At 56.4% G+C, this 26,706-nt stretch overlaps 1 protein-coding gene across 4 annotated transcripts in view; it reads right to left on the bottom strand.

The window, feature by feature from the left end:
• Positions 1–26,706, bottom strand: part of ARSA (arylsulfatase A) — a 158,896-nt gene that overhangs the window by 58,247 nt on the left and 73,943 nt on the right. For all 4 annotated transcript variants that reach the window (XR_012801584.1, XM_075599241.1, XM_075599242.1 and 1 more), the window contains exons 5-6: positions 2,017–2,186; positions 1–37 (exon numbers count right to left, since the gene is read on the bottom strand). The exon at positions 1–37 is cut by the window's left edge and continues 88 nt beyond it. Coding sequence is in view for 3 of the 4 variants with exons in the window: in XM_075599241.1 (XP_075455356.1) it covers positions 1–37; positions 2,017–2,186 (207 nt within the window). In the remaining variant the exon portion in view is untranslated. The remainder of the gene's footprint in view (positions 38–2,016; positions 2,187–26,706) is intronic.

Here is a 26,706-nt window from a genome sequence, read left to right as displayed (position 1 = left end):
GGAGCTGCCGCCTCTCTCCATGCGCATTGTCTCAGGCCTGCAACACCGAGACCCCCACACTGAGAAATGAGACCCCCGCCACGAGAGACCCTACCCTGAGAAACGAGACCCCCGCCACCGAGACCCCCACACTGAGAAACGAGACCCCCGCAACACAGAGACCCCCGCACTGAGAAACGAGACCCCCGCCACCGAGAGACCCTACCCTGAGAAAAGAGACCCCCGCCACCGAGAGACCCTACCCTGAGAAAAGAGACCCCCGCCACAGAGAGACCCCTACCCTGAGAAAAGAGACCCCCGCCACCGAGAGACCCCCAAACTGAGAAACGAGACCCCGCCACCGAGACCCCCAAACTGAGAAACGAGACCCCCGCCACCGAGAGACCCCCACACTGAGAAAAGAGACCCCCGCCACGGAGAGACTGCCACCCTGAGAAAAGAGACCCCCGCCACAGAGAGACCCCTACCCTGACAAAAGAGACCCCCGCCACGGAGAGACTGCCACCCTGAGAAAAGAGACCCCGCCACCGAGAGACCCCTACCCTGACAAAAGAGACCCCCGCCACGGAGAGACTGCCACCCTGAGAAAAGAGACCCCCGCCACGGAGAGACTGCCACCCTGAGAAAAGAGACCCCCGCCACGGAGAGACTGCCACCCTGAGAAAAGAGACCCCCGCCACAGAGAGACCCCTACCCTGAGTAACGAGACCCCTGCCATGGAGAGACCCCCATCCTGACAAAAGAGACACCCGCCACGGAGAGACCCCCATCCTGACAAAAGAGACCCCCGCCACAGAGAGACCCCTACCCTGAGTAACGAGACCCCTGCCACGGAGAGACCCCCACCCTGAGAAAAGAGACCCCCGCCATGGAGAGACTGCCACCCTGAGAAAAGAGACCCCCGCCACGGAGAGACTGCCACCCTGAGAAGAGACCCCCGCCATGGAGAGACTGCCACCCTGAGAAGAGACCCCGGAGCGAAGAGACCACCAGCCTGAGAAAAGAGACCCCCGCCACGGAGCGGAGAGACTCCCACTCTGAGAAAAAGAGACCCCCGCCACGGAGCGGAAAGTCTCTCCTCACCCTCCCCCCCCTCCGCCTTCACCCTCACTCCAATCTCCCCTTACTCCCCCCACACCAACCTTGTCTCACTCACCCCCCTTCCCACCTTACTCCTACCTCCCCTCCCACACTTCTCCCCTCACTCCCCCCCTTCTCACCTCACTCTTACCTCCCCTCACTCCTACCTCACGACCTCACTCCCCCTTCTCACCTCACTCCCCCCTTCCCACCTCACTCCCTCCCTTCTCACCTCACCCCCCCTTCTCACCAAACTCATACCCCCCTCAATCCCCCCTTTCCCACCTCACTCCTACCTACCTTCACTCTCCCCCTTCCCTCCTCACTCCTACCTCCCCTCACTCTCCTTTTACCACCTCACTCCTACCCCCCCTCACTCCCCCCTTCCCACCTCACTCCCCCCTTCCCACCTCCCTCCTACCCCCCTCACTCCCCCTTTACCACCTCACTCCTACCCCCCCCTCACTCCCCCCTTCCCACCTCACTTCCCACCTCACTCCTACCCCCCTCACTCTCCCCTTTCCCACCTCACTTCTACCCCCCTCACTCCCCCCTTCCCACCTCACTCCCCCCCTTCCCACCTCACTCCTACCTCCCCTCACTCCCCCCTTCCCACCTCTCTCCTACCTCCCCTCACTCCCCCTTTCCCACCTCACTCCTACCTCCCCTCACCTCACGCTCCTTCCTTCCCCCTCACTCCCACCTCACTCCCCCCTTCCCCACTCACTCTTACCTCCCCTCACTCACCCCTTCCCACCTCACACCCGCTCCCCCTCTCCACCTACCTCCCTCACTCCCCCTTCCCACCTCAATCCTACACAACTCACTCCCCCCTTTCCCACCTCACTCCTACCTCCTACATCACTCCCACCCTTCCCCCTCACTCTTACCTCCCCCCTTCCCTTCCCACCCCCCCCCCCCCGGTGTGCTACTGACCCATTGTCGGAGGTAAAGATGACGAGGGTGTTATTCTGCACCCCGCTCGCCCACACCGTGTCCAGCAGCTCCCCCACTGCCCCGTCTAACTCCAAGAGAGCGTCTCCGTACCGACCTCGCGGAGACCGACCCGAGTACCGAGCACCCGCAAACTGCGGGTAATGAGTATGCTGGGGGAGCAACAGAGAGCCGTTATATGGGGTTATAGCAGGAGTTACAGGGAGGAGTTATATGGGGTAATAGCAGGAGTTATAGGGAGTGGTTATATGGAGTTATAGGAGGAGTTATAGGGAGCCGATATATGGGGTAATAGGAGGAGTTATAGGGAGGGGGTATATGGGGTAATAGCAGGAGTTACAGGGAGGAGTTATATGGGGTAATAGGAGGAGTTATAGGGAGCGGTTATATGGAGTAATAGGAGGAGTTATAGGGAGCGGTTATATGGGGTAATAGCAGGAGTTATAGGGAGGGTTTATATGGGGTAATAGGAGGAGTTATAGGGAGGGGTTATATGGGGTAATAGGAGGAGTTACAGGGAGCAGTTATATGGGGTAATAGCAGGAGTTATAGGGAGAGGTTATATGGGGTAACAGTAGGAGTTATAGGGAGGGGTTATATGGGGTAATAAGAGGAGTTATAGGGAGCGGTTATATGGGGTATTGTGGGAGTTATAGGGAGGGGTTATATGGGGTAATAGGAGGAGTTATAGGGAGCGGTTATATGGGGTAATAGGAGGAGTTATGGGGAGCGGTTATATGGGGTAATAGGAGTTATGGGCAGCGGTTATATGGGGTAATAGGAGGAGTTATAGGGAGGGGTTATATGGGGTATTAGGAGGAGTTATAGGGAGCGGTTATATGGGGTAATAGGAGGAGTTATAGGGAGCGGTTATATGGGGTAATAGGGAGCGGTTATATGGGGTAATAGGAGGAGTTATAGGGAGCGGTTATATGGGGTAATAGGGAGCGGTTATATGGGGTAATAGGAGGAGTTATAGGGAGCGGTTATATGGGGTAATAGCAGGAGTTATAGGGAGGGGTGATATGGGGTAGTGGGAGGGGTTATAGGGAGCGGTTATATGGGGTAATAGGAGGAGTTATAGGGAGGGGTTATATGGGGTAATAGGAGGAGTTATAGGGAGCGGTTATATGGGGTAATAGGAGGAGTTATAGGGAGGGGCTATATGGGGTATTAGGAGGAGTTACAGGGAGGGGTTATATGGGGTAATAGCAGGAGTTATAGGTAGGGGTTATATGGGGTAATAGCAGGAGTTATAGGGAGGGGTTATATGGGGTAATAGGAGGAGTTATAGGGAGCGGTTATATGGAGTAATAGGAGGAGTTATAGGGAGCCGATATATGGGGTAATAGCAGGAGTTATAGGGAGCGGTTATATGGGGTAATAGCAGGAGTTAAAGGGAGGGGCTATATGGGGTAATAGCAGGAATTACAGGGAGGGGTTATATGGGGTAATAGCAGGATTTACAGGGAGGGGTTATATGGGGTAATAGCAGGAGTTATAGGGAGGGCCTATATGGGGTAATAGCAGGAGTTATAGGGAGCGGTTATATGGGGTAATAGGAGGAGTTATAGGGAGCGGTTATATGGGGTAATAGCAGGAGTTAAAGGGAGGGGCTATATGGGGTAATAGCAGGAATTACAGGGAGGGGTTATATGGGGTAATAGCAGGATTTACAGGGAGGGGTTATATGGGGTAATAGCAGGAGTTATAGGGAGGGCCTATATGGGGTAATAGCAGGAGTTATAGGGAGCGGTTATATGGGGTAATAGGAGGAGTTATAGGGAGGGGTTATATGGGGTAATAGCAGGAGTTATAGGGAGGGGCTATATGGGGTAATAGCAGGAGTTATAGGGAGGGGCTATATGGGGTAATAGCAGGAGTTATAGGGAGGGGTTATACGGGGTAATAGGAGGAGTTATAGGGAGCGGTTATATGGAGTAATAGGAGGAGTTATAGGGAGTGTTTATATTGGGAAATAGGAGGAGTTATAGGGAGGGGTTATATGGGGTAATAGGAGGAGTTACAGGGAGCGTTTATATGGGGTAATAGCAGGAGTTATAGGGAGGGGTTATATGGGGTAACAGGAGGAGTTATAGGGAGGGGTTATATGGGGTAATAAGAGGAGTTATAGGGAGCGGTTATATGGGGTATTGGGGGAGTTATAGGGAGGGGCTATATGGGGGAAAGGAGGAGTTATAGGGAGCGGTTATATGGGGTAATAGTAAGAGTTATAGGGAGGGGTTATATGGGGTAATAAGAGGAGTTATAGGGAGCGGTTATTTGGGGTAATAGGAGGAGTTATAGGGAGCGGTTATATGGGATAATAGGAGGAGTTATAGGGAGGGGTTATATGGGGGAAAAGAGGAGTTATAGGGAGCGGTTATATGGGGTAATAGGAGGAGTTATAGGGAGGGGTTATATGGGGTAATACTAGGAGTTATTGGGAGGGGTTATATGGGGTAATAGGAGGAGTTATAGGGAGGGGTTATTTGGGGTAATAGGAGGAGTTATAGGGAGCGGTTATATGGGTAATAGGAGGAGTTATAGGGAGGGGTTATATGGGGTAATAGGAGTTATAGGGAGAGGTTATATGGGGTAATAGGAGGAGTTATAGGGAGGGGTTATATGGGGTAATAGGAGTTATAGGGAGAGGTTATATGGGGTAATAGGAGGAGTTATAGGGAGGGATTATATGGGGGAAAGGAGGAGTTATAGGGAGCGGTTATATGGAGGACAGGACGAGTTATAGGGAGCGGTTATATGGGGTAATAGGAGGAGTTATATGGGGTAATAGGAGGAGTTATAGGGAGGGGTTATATCGGGGAAAGGAGGAGTTATAGGGAGGGGTTAAATGGGGTAATAGGAGGAGTTATAGGGAGGGGTAATATGGGGTAATAGGAGGAGTTATAGGGAGAGGTTATATGGGGTAATAGGAGGAGTTATATGGGGTAAAAGGAGGGGTTATAGGGAGGGGTTATATGGGGTAATAGGAGGAGTTATATGGGGTAAAAGGAGGGGTTATAGGGAGGGGTTATATGGGGTAATAGGAGTTATAGGGAGCGGTTATATGGGGTAATAGGAGGAGTTAAAGGGAGCAGTTATATGGGTAATAAGGGGAGTTATAGGGAGAGGTTATATGGGGTAATAGGGGGAGTTATATGGGGTAATAGGAGGAGTTATAAGAGCAGTTATATGGGGTAATAGGTGGAGTAATAGGGAGGGGTTATATGGCGGGAAAGGAGGCGTTATAGGGAGCGGTTATATGGGGTAATAGGAGGAGTTACGTGCGAGACGCAGTGTATACACAGAGCAGTATCTCCCGTGCGAGGCGCAGTGTATACACAGAGCAGTATCTCCTGTGCGAGGCGGTGTATACACAGAGCTGTATCTCCCGTGCGAGGCGCCGTGTATACACAGAGCTGTATCTCCCGTGCGAGGCGCAGTGTATACACAGAGCTGTGTCTCCCGTGCGAGGCGCAGTGTATACACAGAGCTGTGTCTCCCGTGCGAGGCGCAGTGTATACACAGAGCTGTATCTCCCGTGCGAGGCGCAGTGTATACACAGTGCTGTGTCTCTCGTGTGAGGCGGTGTATACACAGAGCTGTGTCTCCCGTGCGAGGCGTAGTGTATACACAGAGCTGTATCTCCCGTGCGAGGCGCAGTGTATACACAGTGCTGTGTCTCTCGTGTGAGGCGGTGTATACACAGTGCTGTGTCTCTCGTGCGAGGCGCAGTGTATACACAGTGCTGTGTCTCTCGTGCGAGGCGCAGTGTATACACAGAGCAGTATCTCCCGTGCGAGGCGCAGTGTATACACAGAGCTGTGTCTCCCGTGCGAGGCGCAGTGTATACACAGAGCTGTGTCTCCCGTGCGAGGCGCAGTGTATACACAGAGCTGTGACTCCCGTGCGAGGCGCAGTGTATACACAGAGCTGTGTCTCCCGTGCGAGGCGCAGTGTATACACAGAGCTGTGACTCCCATGCGAGGCGCAGTGTATACACAGAGCTGTGTCTCTCGTGCAAGGCGCAGTGTATACACAGTGCTGTCTCCCGTGCGAGGCGCAGTGTATACACAGAGCTGTATCTCCCGTGCGAGGCGCAGTGTATACACAGAGCTGTCTCCCGTGCGAGGTGCAGTGTATACACAGAACTGTCTCCCGTGCGAGGCGCAGTGTATACACAGTACTGTGTCTCCCATGCGAGGAGCAGTGTATACACAGAGCTGTGTCTCCCGTGCGAGGCGCAGTGTATACACAGAGCAGTATCTCCCGTGCGAGGTGCAGTGCATACACAGAGCTGTGTCTCCCGTGCGAGGCGCAGTGTATACACAGAGCAGTATCTCCCGTGCGAGGTGCAGTGCATACACAGAGCTGTGACTCCCGTGCGAGGCGCAGTGTATACACAGTGCTGTGTCTCCCGTGCGAGGTGCAGTGCATACACAGAGCTGTGTCTCCCGTGCGAGGCGCAGTGTATACACAGAGCTGTGTCTCCCGTGCGAAGCGCAGTATATACACAGAGCTGTGTCTCCCGTGCGAGGTGCAGTGTATACACTGTGCAGTATCTCCCGTGCGAGGCGCTCTATATGTATAGAGCGGACACTCACGTGCGAGGCGCAGTGTATACACAGTGCTGTGTCTCTCGTGCGAGGTGCAGTGTATACACAGAGCTGTGACTCCCATGCGAGACGTAGTGTATACACAGTGCTGTCTCTCGTGCGACATGCAGTGCATACACAGAGCTGTATCTCCCGTGCGAGGCGCAGTGTAAACACAGAGCTGTGTCTCCCGTTCGAGGCGTAGTGTATACACAGAGCTTTGACTCCCGTGCGAGGTTAGTGTATACACAGAGCTGTGTCTCCCGTGCGAGGCGCAGTGTATACACAGTGTTGTGTATCCCGTGCGAGGCGCAGTGTATACACAGAGCTGTGTCTCCCATGCGAGGAGCAATGTATACACAGAGCTGTGACTCCCGTGCGAGGCGCAGTGTATACACAGAGCTGTCTCCCGTGCGAGGAGCAGTGCATACACAGAGCTGTGTCTCCCGTGCGAGGCGCAATGTATACACAGAGCTGTCTCCCGTGCGAGGCACAGTGTATACACAGAGCTGTGTCTCCCGTGCGAGGCGCAGTGTATACACAGAGCTGTGTCTCCCGTGCGAGGCGCAGTGTATACACAGAGCTGTGACTCCCGTGCGAGGCGCAGTGTATACACAGAGCAATGTCTCCCGTGTGAGGTGCAGAGTATACACAGTGCTGTGTCTCCCGTGCGAGGCGCAGTGTATACACAGAGCTGTGTCTCCCGTGCGAGGCGCAGAGTAAACACAGAGCTATCTCACGTGCGAGGCGCAGTGTATACACAGAGCAGTATCTCCCATGCGAGGCGCAGTGTATACACAGTGCTGTGTCTCCCGTGCGAGGTGCAGTGCATACACAGAGCTGTGTCTCCCGTGCGAGGCGCAGTGTATACACAGAGCTGTGTCTACCGTGCGAGGCGCAGTGTATACACAGAGCTGTGTCTCCCGTGCGAGGCGCAGTGTATACACAGAGCTGTGTCTCCCGTGCGAGGCGCAGTGTATACACAGAGCTGTGTCTCCCGTGCGAGGCGCAGTGTATACACAGAGCAGTATCTTCCGTGCGAGGCGCAGTGTATGCACAGAGCTGTGACTCACGTTCGAGGTGCAGTGTATACACAGAGCTGTGACTGCCGTGCGAGGCGCAGTGTATACACAGAGCTGTGACTCCCGTGCGAGGCGCAGTGTATACACAGAGCTGTGACTCCCGTGCGAGGCGCAGAGTATATATAGAGCTGTGTCTCCCGTGCGAGGTGCAGTGTATACACAGAGCTGTCTCCCGTGCGAGGTGCAATGTATACACAAAGCTGTGACTCCCATGCGAGGCGCAGTGTATACACAGTGCTGTGTCTCCCGTGCGAGGCGCAGTGTATACACAGAGCTGTGTCTCCCGTGCGAGGTGCAGTGCATACACAGAGCTGTGTCTCCCGTGCGAGGCGCAGTGTATACACAGAGCTGTGTCTCCCGTGCGAGGCGCAGTATATACACAGAGCAGTATCTCCCGTGCGAGGCGCAGTGTATACACAGAGCTGTGTCTCCCGTGCGAGGCGCAGTATATACACAGAGCTGTGTCTCCCGTGCGAGGCGCTCTATATGTATAGAGCGGACACTCACGTGCGAGGCGCAGTGTATACACAGTGCTGTGTTTCTCGTGCGAGGTGCAGTGTATACACAGAGCTGTGACTCCCATGCGAGGTGCAGTGTATACACTGTGCAGTATCTCCCGTGCGAGGCGCAGTGTATACACAGAGCTGTGTCTCCCGTGCGAGGCGCTCTATATGTATAGAGCGGACACTCACGTGCTAGGCACAGTGTATACACAGTGCTGTGTCTCCCGTGCGAGGCGCAGTGTATAGACAGAGCTGTGTCTCCCGTGCGAGGCGCAGTGTATACACAATGCAGTATCTCCCGTGCGCGGCGCAGTGTATACACAGTGCTGTATCTCTCGTGCGAGGCGCAGTGTATACACAGAGCTGTGTCTCCCGTGCGAGGTGCAGTTTATACACAGAGCTGTGTCTCCCGTGCGAGGTGCAGTGTATACACTGTGCAGTATCTCCCGTGCGAGGCGCAGTGTTAAAACAGAGCTGTGTCTCCCGTGCGAGGCGCTCTATATGTATAGAGCGGATACTCACGTGCGAGGCGCAGTGTATACACTGTACAGTATCTCCCGTGCGAGGCGCAGTGTATACACAGAGCTGTGACTCCCGTGCGAGGCGCAGTGTACACAGAGCTGTGTCTCCCGTGCGAGGCGCAGTGTATACACAGTGCTTTGTCTCCCGTGCGAGGCGAAGTGTATACACAGAGCTGTGACTCCCGTGCGAGGCGCAGTGTATACACAGTGCTGTGTCTCTCGTGCGAGGCGCAGTGTATACACAGTGCTGTGTCTCTCGTGCGACATGCAGTGCATACACAGAGCTGTATCTCCCGTGCGAGGTGCAGTGCAAACACAGAGCTGTGTCTCCCGTGCGAGGCGTAGTGTATACACAGAGCTGTGACTCCCGTGCGAGGTTAGTGTATACACAGAGCTGTGTCTCCCGTGCGAGGCGCAGTGTATACACAGTGCTGTGTATCCCGTGCGAGGCGCAGTGTATACACAGAGCTGTGTCTCCCATGCGAGGAGCAATGTATACACAGAGCTGTCTCCCGTGCGAGGAGCAGTGCATACACAGAGCTGTGTCTCCTGTGCGAGGCGCAATGTATACACAGAGCTGTCTCCCGTGCGAGGCACAGTGTATACACAGAGCTGTGTCTCCCGTGCGAGGCGCAGTGTATACACAGAGCTGTGTCTCCCGTGCGAGGCGCAGTGTATACACAGAGCTGTGACTCCCGTGCGAGGCGCAGTGTATACACAGAGCTGTGTCTCCCGTGTGAGGTGCAGAGTATACACAGTGCTGTGTCTCCCGTGCGAGGCGCAGTGTATACACAGAGCTGTGTCTCCCGTGCGAGGCGCAGTGTAAACACAGAGCTATCTCACGTGCGAGGCGCAGTGTATACACAGAGCTGTGTCTCCCGTGCGAGGCGCAGTGTATACACAGAGCTGTGTCTCCCGTGCGAGGCGCAGTGTATACACAGAGCAGTATCTTCCGTGCGAGGCGCAGTGTATGCACAGAGCTGTGACTCTCGTTCGAGGCGCAGTGTATACACAGAGCTGTGACTCCCGTGCGAGGTGCAATGTATACACAGAGCTGTGACTCCCGTGCGAGGCGCAGTGTATACACAGAGCTGTGACTCCCGTGCGAGGCGCAGTGTATACACAGAGCTGTGTCTCTCGTGCGAGGCGCAGTGCATACACAGTGCTATGACTCCCGTGCGAGGTGCAGTGTATACACAGAGCAGTATCTCCCGTGCGAGGCGCACTGTATACACAGTGCTGTGTCTCCCGTGCGAGGCGCAGTGTATACACAGAGCAGTATCTTCCGTGCGAGGCGCAGTGTATGCACAGAGCTGTGACTCACGTTCGAGGCGCAGTGTATACACAGAGCTGTGACTCCCGTGCGAGGCGCAGTGTATACACAGAGCTGTGACTCCCGTGCGAGGCGCAGAGTATATACAGAGCTGAGTCTCCCGTGCGAGGTGCAGTGTATACACAGAGCTGTCTCCCGTGCGAGGTGCAATGTATACACAGAGCTGTGACTCCCGTGCGAGGCGCAGTGTATACACAGAGCTGTGTCTCCCGTGCGAGGTGCAGTGTATACACAGAGCAGTATCTCCCGTGCGAGGCGCAGTGTATACACAGTGCTGTGTCTCCCGTGCGAGGCGCAGTGTATACACAGAGCTGTGACTCCCGTGCGAGGTGCAGTGTATACACAGAGCAGTATCTCCCGTGCGAGGCGCACTGTATACACCGTGCTGTGTCTCCCGTGCGAGGCGCAGTGTATACACAGAGCTGTATCTCCCGTGCGAGGCGCAGTGTATACACAGAGCCGTATCTCCCGTGCGAGGCGCAGTGTACACTGAGCTGTCTCCCGTGCGAGGTGCAGTGTATACACAGAGCTGTGACTCCCGTGCGAGGCGCAGTGTATACACAGAGCTGTCTCCCGTGCGAGGCGCAGTGTATACACAGTGCTGTGTCTCCCGTGCGAGGTGCAGTGTATACACAGAACTGTGTCTCCCGTGCGAGGCACAGTGTATACACAGAACTGTGTCTCCCGTGCGAGGCGCAGTGTATACACAGAGCTGTGTATCCCATGCGAGGCACAGTGTATACACAGAGCTGTGACTCCCGTGCGAGGCGCAGTATATACACAGAGCTGTGTCTCCCGTGCGAGGCGCATTGTATACACAGAGCTGTGTCTCCCGTGCGAGGCGCATTGTATACACAGAGCTGTGTCTCCCGTGCGAGGCGCAGTGTAAACACAGAGCTGTCTCCCGTGTGAGGTGCAGTGTATACACAGAGCTGTGTCTCCCGTGCGAGGCGCAGTGTATACACAGAGCTGTGTCTCCCGTGCGAGGCGCAGTGTATACACAGAGCTGTGACTCCCGTGCGAGGCGTAGTGTATACACAGAGCTGTGTCTCCCGTGCGAGGCGCAGTGCATACACAGAGCTGTGTCTCCCGTGCGAGGCGCAGTGCATACACAGAGCTGTGTCTCCCGTGCGAGGCGCAGTGTATACACAGTGCTGTGTCTCCCGTGCGAGGCGCAGTGTATACACAGAGCTGTGTCTCCCGTGCGAGGCGCAGTGTATACACAGAGCTGTGACTCCCGTGCGAGGCGCAGTGTATACACAGAGCTGTGTCTCCCGTGCGAGGCGCAGTGTATACACAGAGCAGTATCTCCCGTGCGAGGCGCAGTGTATACACAGTGCTGTGTCTCCCGTGCGAGGTGCAGTGTATACACAGAGCTGTGTCTCCCGTGCGAGGCGCAGTGTATACACAGAGCAGTATCTCCCGTGCGAGGCGCAGTGTATACACAGTGCTGTGTCTCCCGTGCGAGGCGCAGTGTATACACAGAGCTGTGTCTCCCGTGCGAGGCGCAGTGTATACACAGAGCAGTATCTTCCGTGCGAGGCGCAGTGTATGCACAGAGCTGTGACTCACGTTCGAGGCGCAGTGTATACACAGAGCTGTGACTGCCGTGCGAGGCGCAGTGTATACACAGAGCTGTGACTCCTGTGCGAGGCGCAGTGTATACACAGAGCTGTGACTCCCGTGCGAGGCGCAGAGTATATACAGAGCTGAGTCTCCCGTGCGAGGTGCAGTGTATACACAGAGCTGTCTCCCGTGCGAGGTGCAATGTATACACAGAGCTGTGACTCCCGTGCGAGGCGCAGTGTATACACAGAGTTGTGACTCCCATGCGAGGCGCAGTGTATACACAGAGCTGTGACTCCCGTGCGAGGCGCAGTGTATACACAGAGCTGTGTCTCTCGTGCGAGGCGCAGTGCATACACAGTGCTATGACTCCCGTGCGAGGTGCAGTGTATACACAGAGCAGTATCTCCCGTGCGAGGCGCACTGTATACACCGTGCTGTGTCTCCCGTGCGAGGCGCAGTGTATACACAGAGCAGTATCTCCCGTGCGAGGCGCAGTGTATACACAGAGCTGTGACTCCCGTGCGAGGCGCAGTGTATACACAGAGCTGTGTCTCTCGTGCGAGGCGCAGTGCATACACAGTGCTATGACTCCCGTGCGAGGTGCAGTGTATACACAGAGCAGTATCTCCCGTGCGAGGCGCAGTGCATACACAGAGCTGTGACTCCCGTGCGAGGCGCAGTGTATACACAGAGCTGTGACTCCCGTGCGAGGCGCAGTGTATACACAGAGCAGTATCTCCCGTGCGAGGCGCACTGTATACACAGTGCTGTGTCTCCCGTGCGAGGCGCAGTGTATACACAGAGCTGTATCTCCCGTGCAAGGCGCAGTGTATACACAGAGCCGTATCTCCCGTGCGAGGCGCAGTGTACACAGAGCTGTCTCCCGTGCGAGGTGCAGTGTATACAGAGCTGTGACTCCCGTGCGAGGCGCAGTGTATACACAGAGCTGTGTCTCCCGTGCGAGGCGCAGTGTATACACAGTGCTGTGTCTCCCGTGCGAGGTGCAGTGTATACACAGAACTGTGTCTCCCGTGCGAGGCACAGTGTATACACAGAACTGTGTCTCCCGTGCGAGGCGCAGTGTATACACAGAGCTGTGACTCCCGTGCGAGGCGCAGTATATACACAGAGCTGTGTCTCCTGTGCGAGGCGCATTGTATACACAGAGCTGTGTCTCCCGTGCGAGGCGCATTGTATACACAGTGCTGTGTCTCCCGTGCGAGGCGCAGTGTATACACAGAGCTGTGTCTCCCGTGCGAGGCGCAGTGTATACACAGAGCTGTGACTCCCGTGCGAGGCGCAGTGTATACACAGAGCTGTGTCTCCCGTGCGAGGCGCAGTGTATACACAGAGCAGTATCTCCCGTGCGAGGCGCAGTGTATACACAGTGCTGTGTCTCCCGTGCGAGGTGCAGTGTATACACAGAGCTGTGTCTCCCGTGCGAGGTGCAGTGTATACACAGAGCAGTATCTCCCGTGCGAGGCGCAGTGTATACACAGTGCTGTGTCTCCCGTGCGAGGCGCAGTGTATACACAGAGCTGTGTCTCCCGTGCGAGGCGCAGTGTATACACAGAGCTGTGTCTCCCGTGCGAGGCGCAGTGTATACACAGAGCAGTATCTCCCGTGCGAGGCGCAGTGTATACACAGTGCTGTGTCTCCCGTGCGAGGCGCAGTGTATACACAGAGCTGTGACTCCCATGCGAGGCGCAGTGTATACACAGAGCTGTGTCTCTCGTGCAAGGCGCAGTGTATACACAGTGCTGTCTCCCGTGCGAGGCGCAGTGTATACACAGAGCTGTATCTCCCGTGCGAGGCGCAGTGTATACACAGAGCTGTCTCCCGTGCGAGGTGCAGTGTATACACAGAACTGTCTCCCGTGCGAGGCGCAGTGTATACACAGTACTGTGTCTCCCATGCGAGGAGCAGTGTATACACAGAGCTGTGTCTCCCGTGCGAGGCGCAGTGTATACACAGAGCAGTATCTCCCGTGCGAGGTGCAGTGCATACACAGAGCTGTGTCTCCCGTGCGAGGCGCAGTGTATACACAGAGCAGTATCTCCCGTGCGAGGTGCAGTGCATACACAGAGCTGTGACTCCCGTGCGAGGCGCAGTGTATACACAGTGCTGTGTCTCCCGTGCGAGGTGCAGTGCATACACAGAGCTGTGTCTCCCGTGCGAGGCGCAGTGTATACACAGAGCTGTGTCTCCCGTGCGAAGCGCAGTATATACACAGAGCTGTGTCTCCCGTGCGAGGTGCAGTGTATACACTGTGCAGTATCTCCCGTGCGAGGCGCTCTATATGTATAGAGCGGACACTCACGTGCGAGGCGCAGTGTATACACAGTGCTGTGTCTCTCGTGCGAGGTGCAGTGTATACACAGAGCTGTGACTCCCATGCGAGACGTAGTGTATACACAGTGCTGTCTCTCGTGCGACATGCAGTGCATACACAGAGCTGTATCTCCCGTGCGAGGCGCAGTGTAAACACAGAGCTGTGTCTCCCGTTCGAGGCGTAGTGTATACACAGAGCTTTGACTCCCGTGCGAGGTTAGTGTATACACAGAGCTGTGTCTCCCGTGCGAGGCGCAGTGTATACACAGTGTTGTGTATCCCGTGCGAGGCGCAGTGTATACACAGAGCTGTGTCTCCCATGCGAGGAGCAATGTATACACAGAGCTGTGACTCCCGTGCGAGGCGCAGTGTATACACAGAGCTGTCTCCCGTGCGAGGAGCAGTGCATACACAGAGCTGTGTCTCCCGTGCGAGGCGCAATGTATACACAGAGCTGTCTCCCGTGCGAGGCACAGTGTATACACAGAGCTGTGTCTCCCGTGCGAGGCGCAGTGTATACACAGAGCTGTGTCTCCCGTGCGAGGCGCAGTGTATACACAGAGCTGTGACTCCCGTGCGAGGCGCAGTGTATACACAGAGCAATGTCTCCCGTGTGAGGTGCAGAGTATACACAGTGCTGTGTCTCCCGTGCGAGGCGCAGTGTATACACAGAGCTGTGTCTCCCGTGCGAGGCGCAGTGTAAACACAGAGCTATCTCACGTGCGAGGCGCAGTGTATACACAGAGCAGTATCTCCCATGCGAGGCGCAGTGTATACACAGTGCTGTGTCTCCCGTGCGAGGTGCAGTGCATACACAGAGCTGTGTCTCCCGTGCGAGGCGCAGTGTATACACAGAGCTGTGTCTACCGTGCGAGGCGCAGTGTATACACAGAGCTGTGTCTCCCGTGCGAGGCGCAGTGTATACACAGAGCTGTGTCTCCCGTGCGAGGCGCAGTGTATACACAGAGCTGTGTCTCCCGTGCGAGGCGCAGTGTATACACAGAGCAGTATCTTCCGTGCGAGGCGCAGTGTATGCACAGAGCTGTGACTCACGTTCGAGGTGCAGTGTATACACAGAGCTGTGACTGCCGTGCGAGGCGCAGTGTATACACAGAGCTGTGACTCCCGTGCGAGGCGCAGTGTATACACAGAGCTGTGACTCCCGTGCGAGGCGCAGAGTATATATAGAGCTGTGTCTCCCGTGCGAGGTGCAGTGTATACACAGAGCTGTCTCCCGTGCGAGGTGCAATGTATACACAAAGCTGTGACTCCCATGCGAGGCGCAGTGTATACACAGTGCTGTGTCTCCCGTGCGAGGCGCAGTGTATACACAGAGCTGTGTCTCCCGTGCGAGGTGCAGTGCATACACAGAGCTGTGTCTCCCGTGCGAGGCGCAGTGTATACACAGAGCTGTGTCTCCCGTGCGAGGCGCAGTATATACACAGAGCAGTATCTCCCGTGCGAGGCGCAGTGTATACACAGAGCTGTGTCTCCCGTGCGAGGCGCAGTATATACACAGAGCTGTGTCTCCCGTGCGAGGCGCTCTATATGTATAGAGCGGACACTCACGTGCGAGGCGCAGTGTATACACAGTGCTGTGTTTCTCGTGCGAGGTGCAGTGTATACACAGAGCTGTGACTCCCATGCGAGGTGCAGTGTATACACTGTGCAGTATCTCCCGTGCGAGGCGCAGTGTATACACAGAGCTGTGTCTCCCGTGCGAGGCGCTCTATATGTATAGAGCGGACACTCACGTGCTAGGCACAGTGTATACACAGTGCTGTGTCTCCCGTGCGAGGCGCAGTGTATAGACAGAGCTGTGTCTCCCGTGCGAGGCGCAGTGTATACACAATGCAGTATCTCCCGTGCGCGGCGCAGTGTATACACAGTGCTGTATCTCTCGTGCGAGGCGCAGTGTATACACAGAGCTGTGTCTCCCGTGCGAGGTGCAGTTTATACACAGAGCTGTGTCTCCCGTGCGAGGTGCAGTGTATACACTGTGCAGTATCTCCCGTGCGAGGCGCAGTGTTAAAACAGAGCTGTGTCTCCCGTGCGAGGCGCTCTATATGTATAGAGCGGATACTCACGTGCGAGGCGCAGTGTATACACTGTACAGTATCTCCCGTGCGAGGCGCAGTGTATACACAGAGCTGTGACTCCCGTGCGAGGCGCAGTGTACACAGAGCTGTGTCTCCCGTGCGAGGCGCAGTGTATACACAGTGCTTTGTCTCCCGTGCGAGGCGAAGTGTATACACAGAGCTGTGACTCCCGTGCGAGGCGCAGTGTATACACAGTGCTGTGTCTCTCGTGCGAGGCGCAGTGTATACACAGTGCTGTGTCTCTCGTGCGACATGCAGTGCATACACAGAGCTGTATCTCCCGTGCGAGGTGCAGTGCAAACACAGAGCTGTGTCTCCCGTGCGAGGCGTAGTGTATACACAGAGCTGTGACTCCCGTGCGAGGTTAGTGTATACACAGAGCTGTGTCTCCCGTGCGAGGCGCAGTGTATACACAGTGCTGTGTATCCCGTGCGAGGCGCAGTGTATACACAGAGCTGTGTCTCCCATGCGAGGAGCAATGTATACACAGAGCTGTCTCCCGTGCGAGGAGCAGTGCATACACAGAGCTGTGTCTCCTGTGCGAGGCGCAATGTATACACAGAGCTGTCTCCCGTGCGAGGCACAGTGTATACACAGAGCTGTGTCTCCCGTGCGAGGCGCAGTGTATACACAGAGCTGTGTCTCCCGTGCGAGGCGCAGTGTATACACAGAGCTGTGACTCCCGTGCGAGGCGCAGTGTATACACAGAGCTGTGTCTCCCGTGTGAGGTGCAGAGTATACACAGTGCTGTGTCTCCCGTGCGAGGCGCAGTGTATACACAGAGCTGTGTCTCCCGTGCGAGGCGCAGTGTAAACACAGAGCTATCTCACGTGCGAGGCGCAGTGTATACACAGAGCTGTGTCTCCCGTGCGAGGCGCAGTGTATACACAGAGCTGTGTCTCCCGTGCGAGGCGCAGTGTATACACAGAGCAGTATCTTCCGTGCGAGGCGCAGTGTATGCACAGAGCTGTGACTCTCGTTCGAGGCGCAGTGTATACACAGAGCTGTGACTCCCGTGCGAGGTGCAATGTATACACAGAGCTGTGACTCCCGTGCGAGGCGCAGTGTATACACAGAGCTGTGACTCCCGTGCGAGGCGCAGTGTATACACAGAGCTGTGTCTCTCGTGCGAGGCGCAGTGCATACACAGTGCTATGACTCCCGTGCGAGGTGCAGTGTATACACAGAGCAGTATCTCCCGTGCGAGGCGCACTGTATACACAGTGCTGTGTCTCCCGTGCGAGGCGCAGTGTATACACAGAGCAGTATCTTCCGTGCGAGGCGCAGTGTATGCACAGAGCTGTGACTCACGTTCGAGGCGCAGTGTATACACAGAGCTGTGACTCCCGTGCGAGGCGCAGTGTATACACAGAGCTGTGACTCCCGTGCGAGGCGCAGAGTATATACAGAGCTGAGTCTCCCGTGCGAGGTGCAGTGTATACACAGAGCTGTCTCCCGTGCGAGGTGCAATGTATACACAGAGCTGTGACTCCCGTGCGAGGCGCAGTGTATACACAGAGCTGTGTCTCCCGTGCGAGGTGCAGTGTATACACAGAGCAGTATCTCCCGTGCGAGGCGCAGTGTATACACAGTGCTGTGTCTCCCGTGCGAGGCGCAGTGTATACACAGAGCTGTGACTCCCGTGCGAGGTGCAGTGTATACACAGAGCAGTATCTCCCGTGCGAGGCGCACTGTATACACCGTGCTGTGTCTCCCGTGCGAGGCGCAGTGTATACACAGAGCTGTATCTCCCGTGCGAGGCGCAGTGTATACACAGAGCCGTATCTCCCGTGCGAGGCGCAGTGTACACTGAGCTGTCTCCCGTGCGAGGTGCAGTGTATACACAGAGCTGTGACTCCCGTGCGAGGCGCAGTGTATACACAGAGCTGTCTCCCGTGCGAGGCGCAGTGTATACACAGTGCTGTGTCTCCCGTGCGAGGTGCAGTGTATACACAGAACTGTGTCTCCCGTGCGAGGCACAGTGTATACACAGAACTGTGTCTCCCGTGCGAGGCGCAGTGTATACACAGAGCTGTGTATCCCATGCGAGGCACAGTGTATACACAGAGCTGTGACTCCCGTGCGAGGCGCAGTATATACACAGAGCTGTGTCTCCCGTGCGAGGCGCATTGTATACACAGAGCTGTGTCTCCCGTGCGAGGCGCATTGTATACACAGAGCTGTGTCTCCCGTGCGAGGCGCAGTGTAAACACAGAGCTGTCTCCCGTGTGAGGTGCAGTGTATACACAGAGCTGTGTCTCCCGTGCGAGGCGCAGTGTATACACAGAGCTGTGTCTCCCGTGCGAGGCGCAGTGTATACACAGAGCTGTGACTCCCGTGCGAGGCGTAGTGTATACACAGAGCTGTGTCTCCCGTGCGAGGCGCAGTGCATACACAGAGCTGTGTCTCCCGTGCGAGGCGCAGTGCATACACAGAGCTGTGTCTCCCGTGCGAGGCGCAGTGTATACACAGTGCTGTGTCTCCCGTGCGAGGCGCAGTGTATACACAGAGCTGTGTCTCCCGTGCGAGGCGCAGTGTATACACAGAGCTGTGACTCCCGTGCGAGGCGCAGTGTATACACAGAGCTGTGTCTCCCGTGCGAGGCGCAGTGTATACACAGAGCAGTATCTCCCGTGCGAGGCGCAGTGTATACACAGTGCTGTGTCTCCCGTGCGAGGTGCAGTGTATACACAGAGCTGTGTCTCCCGTGCGAGGCGCAGTGTATACACAGAGCAGTATCTCCCGTGCGAGGCGCAGTGTATACACAGTGCTGTGTCTCCCGTGCGAGGCGCAGTGTATACACAGAGCTGTGTCTCCCGTGCGAGGCGCAGTGTATACACAGAGCAGTATCTTCCGTGCGAGGCGCAGTGTATGCACAGAGCTGTGACTCACGTTCGAGGCGCAGTGTATACACAGAGCTGTGACTGCCGTGCGAGGCGCAGTGTATACACAGAGCTGTGACTCCTGTGCGAGGCGCAGTGTATACACAGAGCTGTGACTCCCGTGCGAGGCGCAGAGTATATACAGAGCTGAGTCTCCCGTGCGAGGTGCAGTGTATACACAGAGCTGTCTCCCGTGCGAGGTGCAATGTATACACAGAGCTGTGACTCCCGTGCGAGGCGCAGTGTATACACAGAGTTGTGACTCCCATGCGAGGCGCAGTGTATACACAGAGCTGTGACTCCCGTGCGAGGCGCAGTGTATACACAGAGCTGTGTCTCTCGTGCGAGGCGCAGTGCATACACAGTGCTATGACTCCCGTGCGAGGTGCAGTGTATACACAGAGCAGTATCTCCCGTGCGAGGCGCACTGTATACACCGTGCTGTGTCTCCCGTGCGAGGCGCAGTGTATACACAGAGCAGTATCTCCCGTGCGAGGCGCAGTGTATACACAGAGCTGTGACTCCCGTGCGAGGCGCAGTGTATACACAGAGCTGTGTCTCTCGTGCGAGGCGCAGTGCATACACAGTGCTATGACTCCCGTGCGAGGTGCAGTGTATACACAGAGCAGTATCTCCCGTGCGAGGCGCAGTGCATACACAGAGCTGTGACTCCCGTGCGAGGCGCAGTGTATACACAGAGCTGTGACTCCCGTGCGAGGCGCAGTGTATACACAGAGCAGTATCTCCCGTGCGAGGCGCACTGTATACACAGTGCTGTGTCTCCCGTGCGAGGCGCAGTGTATACACAGAGCTGTATCTCCCGTGCAAGGCGCAGTGTATACACAGAGCCGTATCTCCCGTGCGAGGCGCAGTGTACACAGAGCTGTCTCCCGTGCGAGGTGCAGTGTATACAGAGCTGTGACTCCCGTGCGAGGCGCAGTGTATACACAGAGCTGTGTCTCCCGTGCGAGGCGCAGTGTATACACAGTGCTGTGTCTCCCGTGCGAGGTGCAGTGTATACACAGAACTGTGTCTCCCGTGCGAGGCACAGTGTATACACAGAACTGTGTCTCCCGTGCGAGGCGCAGTGTATACACAGAGCTGTGACTCCCGTGCGAGGCGCAGTATATACACAGAGCTGTGTCTCCTGTGCGAGGCGCATTGTATACACAGAGCTGTGTCTCCCGTGCGAGGCGCATTGTATACACAGTGCTGTGTCTCCCGTGCGAGGCGCAGTGTATACACAGAGCTGTGTCTCCCGTGCGAGGCGCAGTGTATACACAGAGCTGTGACTCCCGTGCGAGGCGCAGTGTATACACAGAGCTGTGTCTCCCGTGCGAGGCGCAGTGTATACACAGAGCAGTATCTCCCGTGCGAGGCGCAGTGTATACACAGTGCTGTGTCTCCCGTGCGAGGTGCAGTGTATACACAGAGCTGTGTCTCCCGTGCGAGGTGCAGTGTATACACAGAGCAGTATCTCCCGTGCGAGGCGCAGTGTATACACAGTGCTGTGTCTCCCGTGCGAGGCGCAGTGTATACACAGAGCTGTGTCTCCCGTGCGAGGCGCAGTGTATACACAGAGCTGTGTCTCCCGTGCGAGGCGCAGTGTATACACAGAGCAGTATCTCCCGTGCGAGGCGCAGTGTATACACAGTGCTGTGTCTCCCGTGCGAGGCGCAGTGTATACACAGTGCTGTGTCTCCCGTGCGAGGCGCAGTGTATACACAGAGCTGTGTCTCCCGTGCGAGGCGCAGTGTATACACAGAGCTGTGACTCCCGTGCGAGGCGTAGTGTATACACAGAGCTGTGTCTCCCGTGCGAGGCGCAGTGTATACACAGAGCTGTGACTCCTGTGCGAGGCGTAGTGTATACACAGAGCTGTGTCTCCCGTGCGAGGCGCAGTGCATACACAGAGCTGTGTCTCCCGTGCGAGGCGCAGTGCATACACAGAGCTGTGTCTCCCGTGCGAGGCGCAGTGTATACACAGTGCTGTGTCTCCCGTGCGAGGCGCAGTGTATACACAGAGCTGTGTCTCCCGTGCGAGGCGCAGTGTATACACAGAGCTGTGACTCCCGTGCGAGGCGCAGTGTATACACAGAGCTGTGTCTCCCGTGCGAGGCGCAGTGTATACACAGAGCAGTATCTCCCGTGCGAGGCGCAGTGTATACACAGTGCTGTGTCTCCCGTGCGAGGTGCAGTGTATACACAGAGCTGTGTCTCCCGTGCGAGGCGCAGTGTATACACAGAGCAGTATCTCCCGTGCGAGGCGCAGTGTATACACAGTGCTGTGTCTCCCGTGCGAGGCGCAGTGTATACACAGAGCTGTGTCTCCCGTGCGAGGCGCAGTGTATACACAGAGCAGTATCTTCCGTGCGAGGCGCAGTGTATGCACAGAGCTGTGACTCACGTTCGAGGCGCAGTGTATACACAGAGCTGTGACTGCCGTGCGAGGCGCAGTGTATACACAGAGCTGTGACTCCCGTGCGAGGCGCAGTGTATACACAGTGCTGTGTCTCCCGTGCGAGGCGCAGTGTATACACAGAGCAGTATCTCCCGTGCGAGGCGCAGTGTATACACAGAGCTGTGACTCCCGTGCGAGGCGCAGTGTATACACAGAGCTGTGTCTCTCGTGCGAGGCGCAGTGCATACACAGTGCTATGACTCCCGTGCGAGGTGCAGTGTATACACAGAGCAGTATCTCCCGTGCGAGGCGCAGTGCATACACAGAGCTGTGACTCCCGTGCGAGGCGCAGTGTATACACAGAGCTGTGACTCCCGTGCGAGGCGCAGTGTATACACAGAGCAGTATCTCCCGTGCGAGGCGCACTGTATACACAGTGCTGTGTCTCCCGTGCGAGGCGCAGTGTATACACAGAGCTGTATCTCCCGTGCGAGGCGCAGTGTATACACAGAGCCGTATCTCCCGTGCGAGGCGCAGTGTACACAGAGCTGTCTCCCGTGCGAGGTGCAGTGTATACAGAGCTGTGACTCCCGTGCGAGGCGCAGTGTATACACAGAGCTGTGTCTCCCGTGCGAGGCGCAGTGTATACACAGTGCTGTGTCTCCCGTGCGAGGTGCAGTGTATACACAGAACTGTGTCTCCCGTGCGAGGCACAGTGTATACACAGAACTGTGTCTCCCGTGCGAGGCGCAGTGTATACACAGAGCTGTGACTCCCGTGCGAGGCGCAGTATATACACAGAGCTGTGTCTCCTGTGCGAGGCGCATTGTATACACAGAGCTGTGTCTCCCGTGCGAGGCGCATTGTATACACAGTGCTGTGTCTCCCGTGCGAGGCGCAGTGTATACACAGAGCTGTGTCTCCCGTGCGAGGCGCAGTGTATACACAGAGCTGTGACTCCCGTGCGAGGCGCAGTGTATACACAGAGCTGTGTCTCCCGTGCGAGGCGCAGTGTATACACAGAGCAGTATCTCCCGTGCGAGGCGCAGTGTATACACAGTGCTGTGTCTCCCGTGCGAGGTGCAGTGTATACACAGAGCTGTGTCTCCCGTGCGAGGCGCAGTGTATACACAGAGCAGTATCTCCCGTGCGAGGCGCAGTGTATACACAGTGCTGTGTCTCCCGTGCGAGGCGCAGTGTATACACAGAGCTGTGTCTCCCGTGCGAGGCGCAGTGTATACACAGAGCTGTGTCTCCCGTGCGAGGCGCAGTGTATACACAGAGCAGTATCTCCCGTGCGAGGCGCAGTGTATACACAGTGCTGTGTCTCCCGTGCGAGGTGCAGTGCATACACAGAGCTGTGTCTCCCGTGCGAGGCGCAGTGTATACAAAGAGCAGTATCTCCCGTGCGAGGCGCAGTATATACACAGAGCAGTATCTCCCGTGCGAGGCGCAGTGTATACACAGTGCTGTGTCTCCCATGCGAGGCGCAGTGTATACACAGAGCTGTGTCTCCCGTGCGAGGTGCAGTGTATACACTGTGCAGTATCTCCCGTGCGAGGCACAGTGTATACACAGAGCTGTGTCTCCCGTGCGAGGCGCTCTATATGTATAGAGCGGACACTCACGTGCGAGGCGCAGTGTATACACAGTGCTGTGTCTCCCGTGCGAGGTGCAGTGTATACACAGAGCTGTGTCTCCCGTGCGAGGTGCAGTGTATACACTGTGCAGTATCTCCCGTGCGAGGCGCAGTGTATACACAGTGCTGTGTCTCCCGTGCGAGGTGCAGTGTATAGACAGAGCTGTGTCTCCCGTGCGAGGCGCAGTGTATACACTATGCAGTATCTCCCGTGCGAGGCGCAGTGTATACACAGAGCAGTATCTCTCGTGCGAGGCGCAGTGTATACACAGAGCTGTGTCTCCCGTGCGAGGCGCAGTGTATACACAGAGCTGTGTCTCCCATGCGAGGCGCAGTGTATACACAGAGCTGTGTCTCCCGTGCGAGGCGCAGTGTATACACAGAGCAGTGACTCCCGTGCGAGGCGCAGTGCATACACAGAGCGGTGACTCCCGTGCGAGGCGCAGTGCATACACAGAGCTGTGTCTCCAGTGCGAGGCGCAGTGTATACATAGAGCGGTGACTGCCGTGCGAGGCGCAGTGTATACACAGAGCGGTGTCTCCCGTGCGAGGCGCAGTGTATACACAATGCAGTATCTCCCGTGCGAGGCGCAGTGTATACACAGAGCGGTGACTCACGTGTGAGGCGCAGTGTATACACAGAGCTGTATCTCCCGTGCGAGGTGCAGTGTATACACTGTGCAGTATCTCCCATGCGAGGCGCAGTGTATACACAGTGCTGTGTCTCCCGTGCGAGGCGCAGTGTATAGACAGAGCTGTGTCTCCCGTGCGAGGCGCAGTGTATACACTATGCAGTATCTCCCGTGCGAGGCGGAGTATATACACAGAGCTGTGTCTCCCGTGCGAGGCGCTCTATATGTATAGAGCGGACACTCACGTACGAGGCGCAGTGTATACACAGTGCTGTGTCTCTCGTGCGAGGTGCAGTGTATACACAGAGCTGTGACTCCCATGCGAGGCGTAGTGTATACACAGTGCTGTATCTCTCGTGCGAGGCGCAGTGTATACGCAGAGCTGTGTCTCCCGTGCGAGGTGCAGTGTATACACTGTGCAGTATCTCCCGTGCGAGGCGCAGTGTATACACAGTGCTGTGTCTCCCGTGCGAGGCGCAGTGTATAGACAGAGCTGTGTCTCCCGTGCGAGGCGCAGTGTATACACTATGCAGTATCTCCCGTGCGAGGCGCAGTGTATACACAGAGCAGTATCTCTCGTGCGAGGCACAGTGTATACACAGAGCTGTGTCCCCCGTGCGAGGCGCAGTGTATACACAGAGCTGTGTCTCCCGTGCGAGGCGCAGTGTATACACAGAGCAGTGACTCCCGTGCGAGGCGCAGTGCATACACAGAGCGGTGACTCCCGTGCGAGGCGCAGTGCATACACAGAGCTGTGTCTCCAGTGCGAGGCGCAGTGTATACACAGAGCGGTGACTGCCGTGCGAGGCGCAGTGTATACACAGAGCGGTGTCTCCCGTGCGAGGCGCAGTGTATACACAATGCAGTATCTCCCGTGCGAGGCGCAGTGTATACACAGAGCTGTGTCTCCCGTGCGAGGCGCAGTGTATACACAGAGCAGTATCTTCCGTGCGAGGCGCAGTGTATGCACAGAGCTGTGACTCACGTTCGAGGCGCAGTGTATACACAGAGCTGTGACTCCCGTGCGAGGCGCAGTGTATACACAGAGCTGTGACTCCCGTGCGAGGCGCAGTGTATACACAGAGCTGTGACTCCCGTGCGAGGCGCAGAGTATATACAGAGCTGAGTCTCCCGTGCGAGGTGCAGTGTATACACAGAGCTGTCTCCCGTGCGAAGTGCAATGTATACACAGAGCTGTGACTCCCGTGCGAGGCGCAGTGTATACACAGAGCTGTGACTCCCATGCGAGGCGCAGTGTATACACAGAGCTGTGACTCCCGTGCGAGGTGCAGTGTATACTCAGAGCAGTATCTCCCGTGCGAGGCGCACTGTATACACAGTGCTGTGTCTCCCGTGCGAGGCGCAGTGTATACACAGAGCAGTATCTCCCGTGCGAGGCGCAGTGTATACACAGAGCTGTGACTCCCGTGCGAGGCGCAGTGTATACACAGAGCTGTGTCTCTCGTGCGAGGCGCAGTGCATACACAGTGCTATGACTCCCGTGCGAGGTGCAGTGTATACACAGAGCAGTATCTCCCGTGCGAGGCGCAGTGCATACACAGAGCTGTGACTCCCGTGCGAGGCGCAGTGTATACACAGAGCTGTGACTCCCGTGCGAGGCGCAGTGTATACACAGAGCAGTATCTCCCGTGCGAGGCGCACTGTATACACAGTGCTGTGTCTCCCGTGCGAGGCGCAGTGTATACACAGAGCTGTATCTCCCGTGCGAGGCGCAGTGTATACACAGAGCCGTATCTCCCGTGCGAGGCGCAGTGTACACAGAGCTGTCTCCCGTGCGAGGTGCAGTGTATACAGAACTGTGACTCCCGTGCGAGGCGCAGTGTATACACAGAGCTGTGTCTCCCGTGCGAGGCGCAGTGTATACACAGTGCTGTGTCTCCCGTGCGAGGTGCAGTGTATACACAGAACTGTGTCTCCCGTGCGAGGCACAGTGTATACACAGAACTGTGTCTCCCGTGCGAGGCGCAGTGTATACACAGAGCTGTGACTCCCGTGCGAGGCGCAGTATATACACAGAGCTGTGTCTCCCGTGCGAGGCGCATTGTATACACAGAGCTGTGTCTCCCGTGCGAGGCGCATTGTATACACAGTGCTGTGTCTCCCGTGCGAGGCGCAGTGTATACACAGAGCTGTGTCTCCCGTGCGAGGCGCAGTGTATACACAGAGCTGTGACTCCCGTGCGAGGCGCAGTGTATACACAGAGCTGTGTCTCCCGTGCGAGGCGCAGTGTATACACAGAGCAGTATCTCCCGTGCGAGGCGCAGTGTATACACAGTGCTGTGTCTCCCGTGCGAGGTGCAGTGTATACACAGAGCTGTGTCTCCCGTGCGAGGCGCAGTGTATACACAGAGCAGTATCTCCCGTGCGAGGCGCAGTGTATACACAGTGCTGTGTCTCCCGTGCGAGGCGCAGTGTATACACAGAGCTGTGTCTCCCGTGCGAGGCGCAGTGTATACACAGAGCAGTATCTCCCGTGCGAGGCGCAGTGTATACACAGTGCTGTGTCTCCCGTGCGAGGTGCAGTGCATACACAGAGCTGTGTCTCCCGTGCGAGGCGCAGTGTATACACAGAGCAGTATCTCCCGTGCGAGGCGCAGTATATACACAGAGCAGTATCTCCCGTGCGAGGCGCAGTGTATACACAGTGCTGTGTCTCCCATGCGAGGCGCAGTGTATACACTGTGCAGTATCTCCCGTGCGAGGCGCAGTGTATACACAGAGCTGTGTCTCCCGTGCGAGGCGCTCTATATGTATAGAGCGGACACTCACGTGCGAGGCGCAGTGTATACACAGTGCTGTGTCTCTCGTGCGAGGTGCAGTGTATACACAGAGCTGTGACTCCCATGCGAGGCGTAGTGTATACACAGTGCTGTATCTCTCGTGTGAGGCGCAGTGTATACACAGAGCTGTGTCTCCCGTGCGAGGTGCAGAGTATACACTGTGCAGTATCTCCCGTGCGAGGCGCAGTGTATACACAGTGCTGTGTCTCCCGTGCGAGGCGCAGTGTATAGACAGAGCTGTGTCTCCCGTGCGAGGCGCAGTGTATACACTATGCAGTATC

This window comes from Ascaphus truei, chromosome 5 (assembly GCF_040206685.1).
Source record: "Ascaphus truei isolate aAscTru1 chromosome 5, aAscTru1.hap1, whole genome shotgun sequence".
NCBI classification, from domain to species: Eukaryota; Metazoa; Chordata; class Amphibia; order Anura; family Ascaphidae; genus Ascaphus; species Ascaphus truei.
The sequence above is the reverse complement of the archived record's forward strand: the minus strand, read 5'-3'. Positions and strand labels throughout refer to the sequence as shown.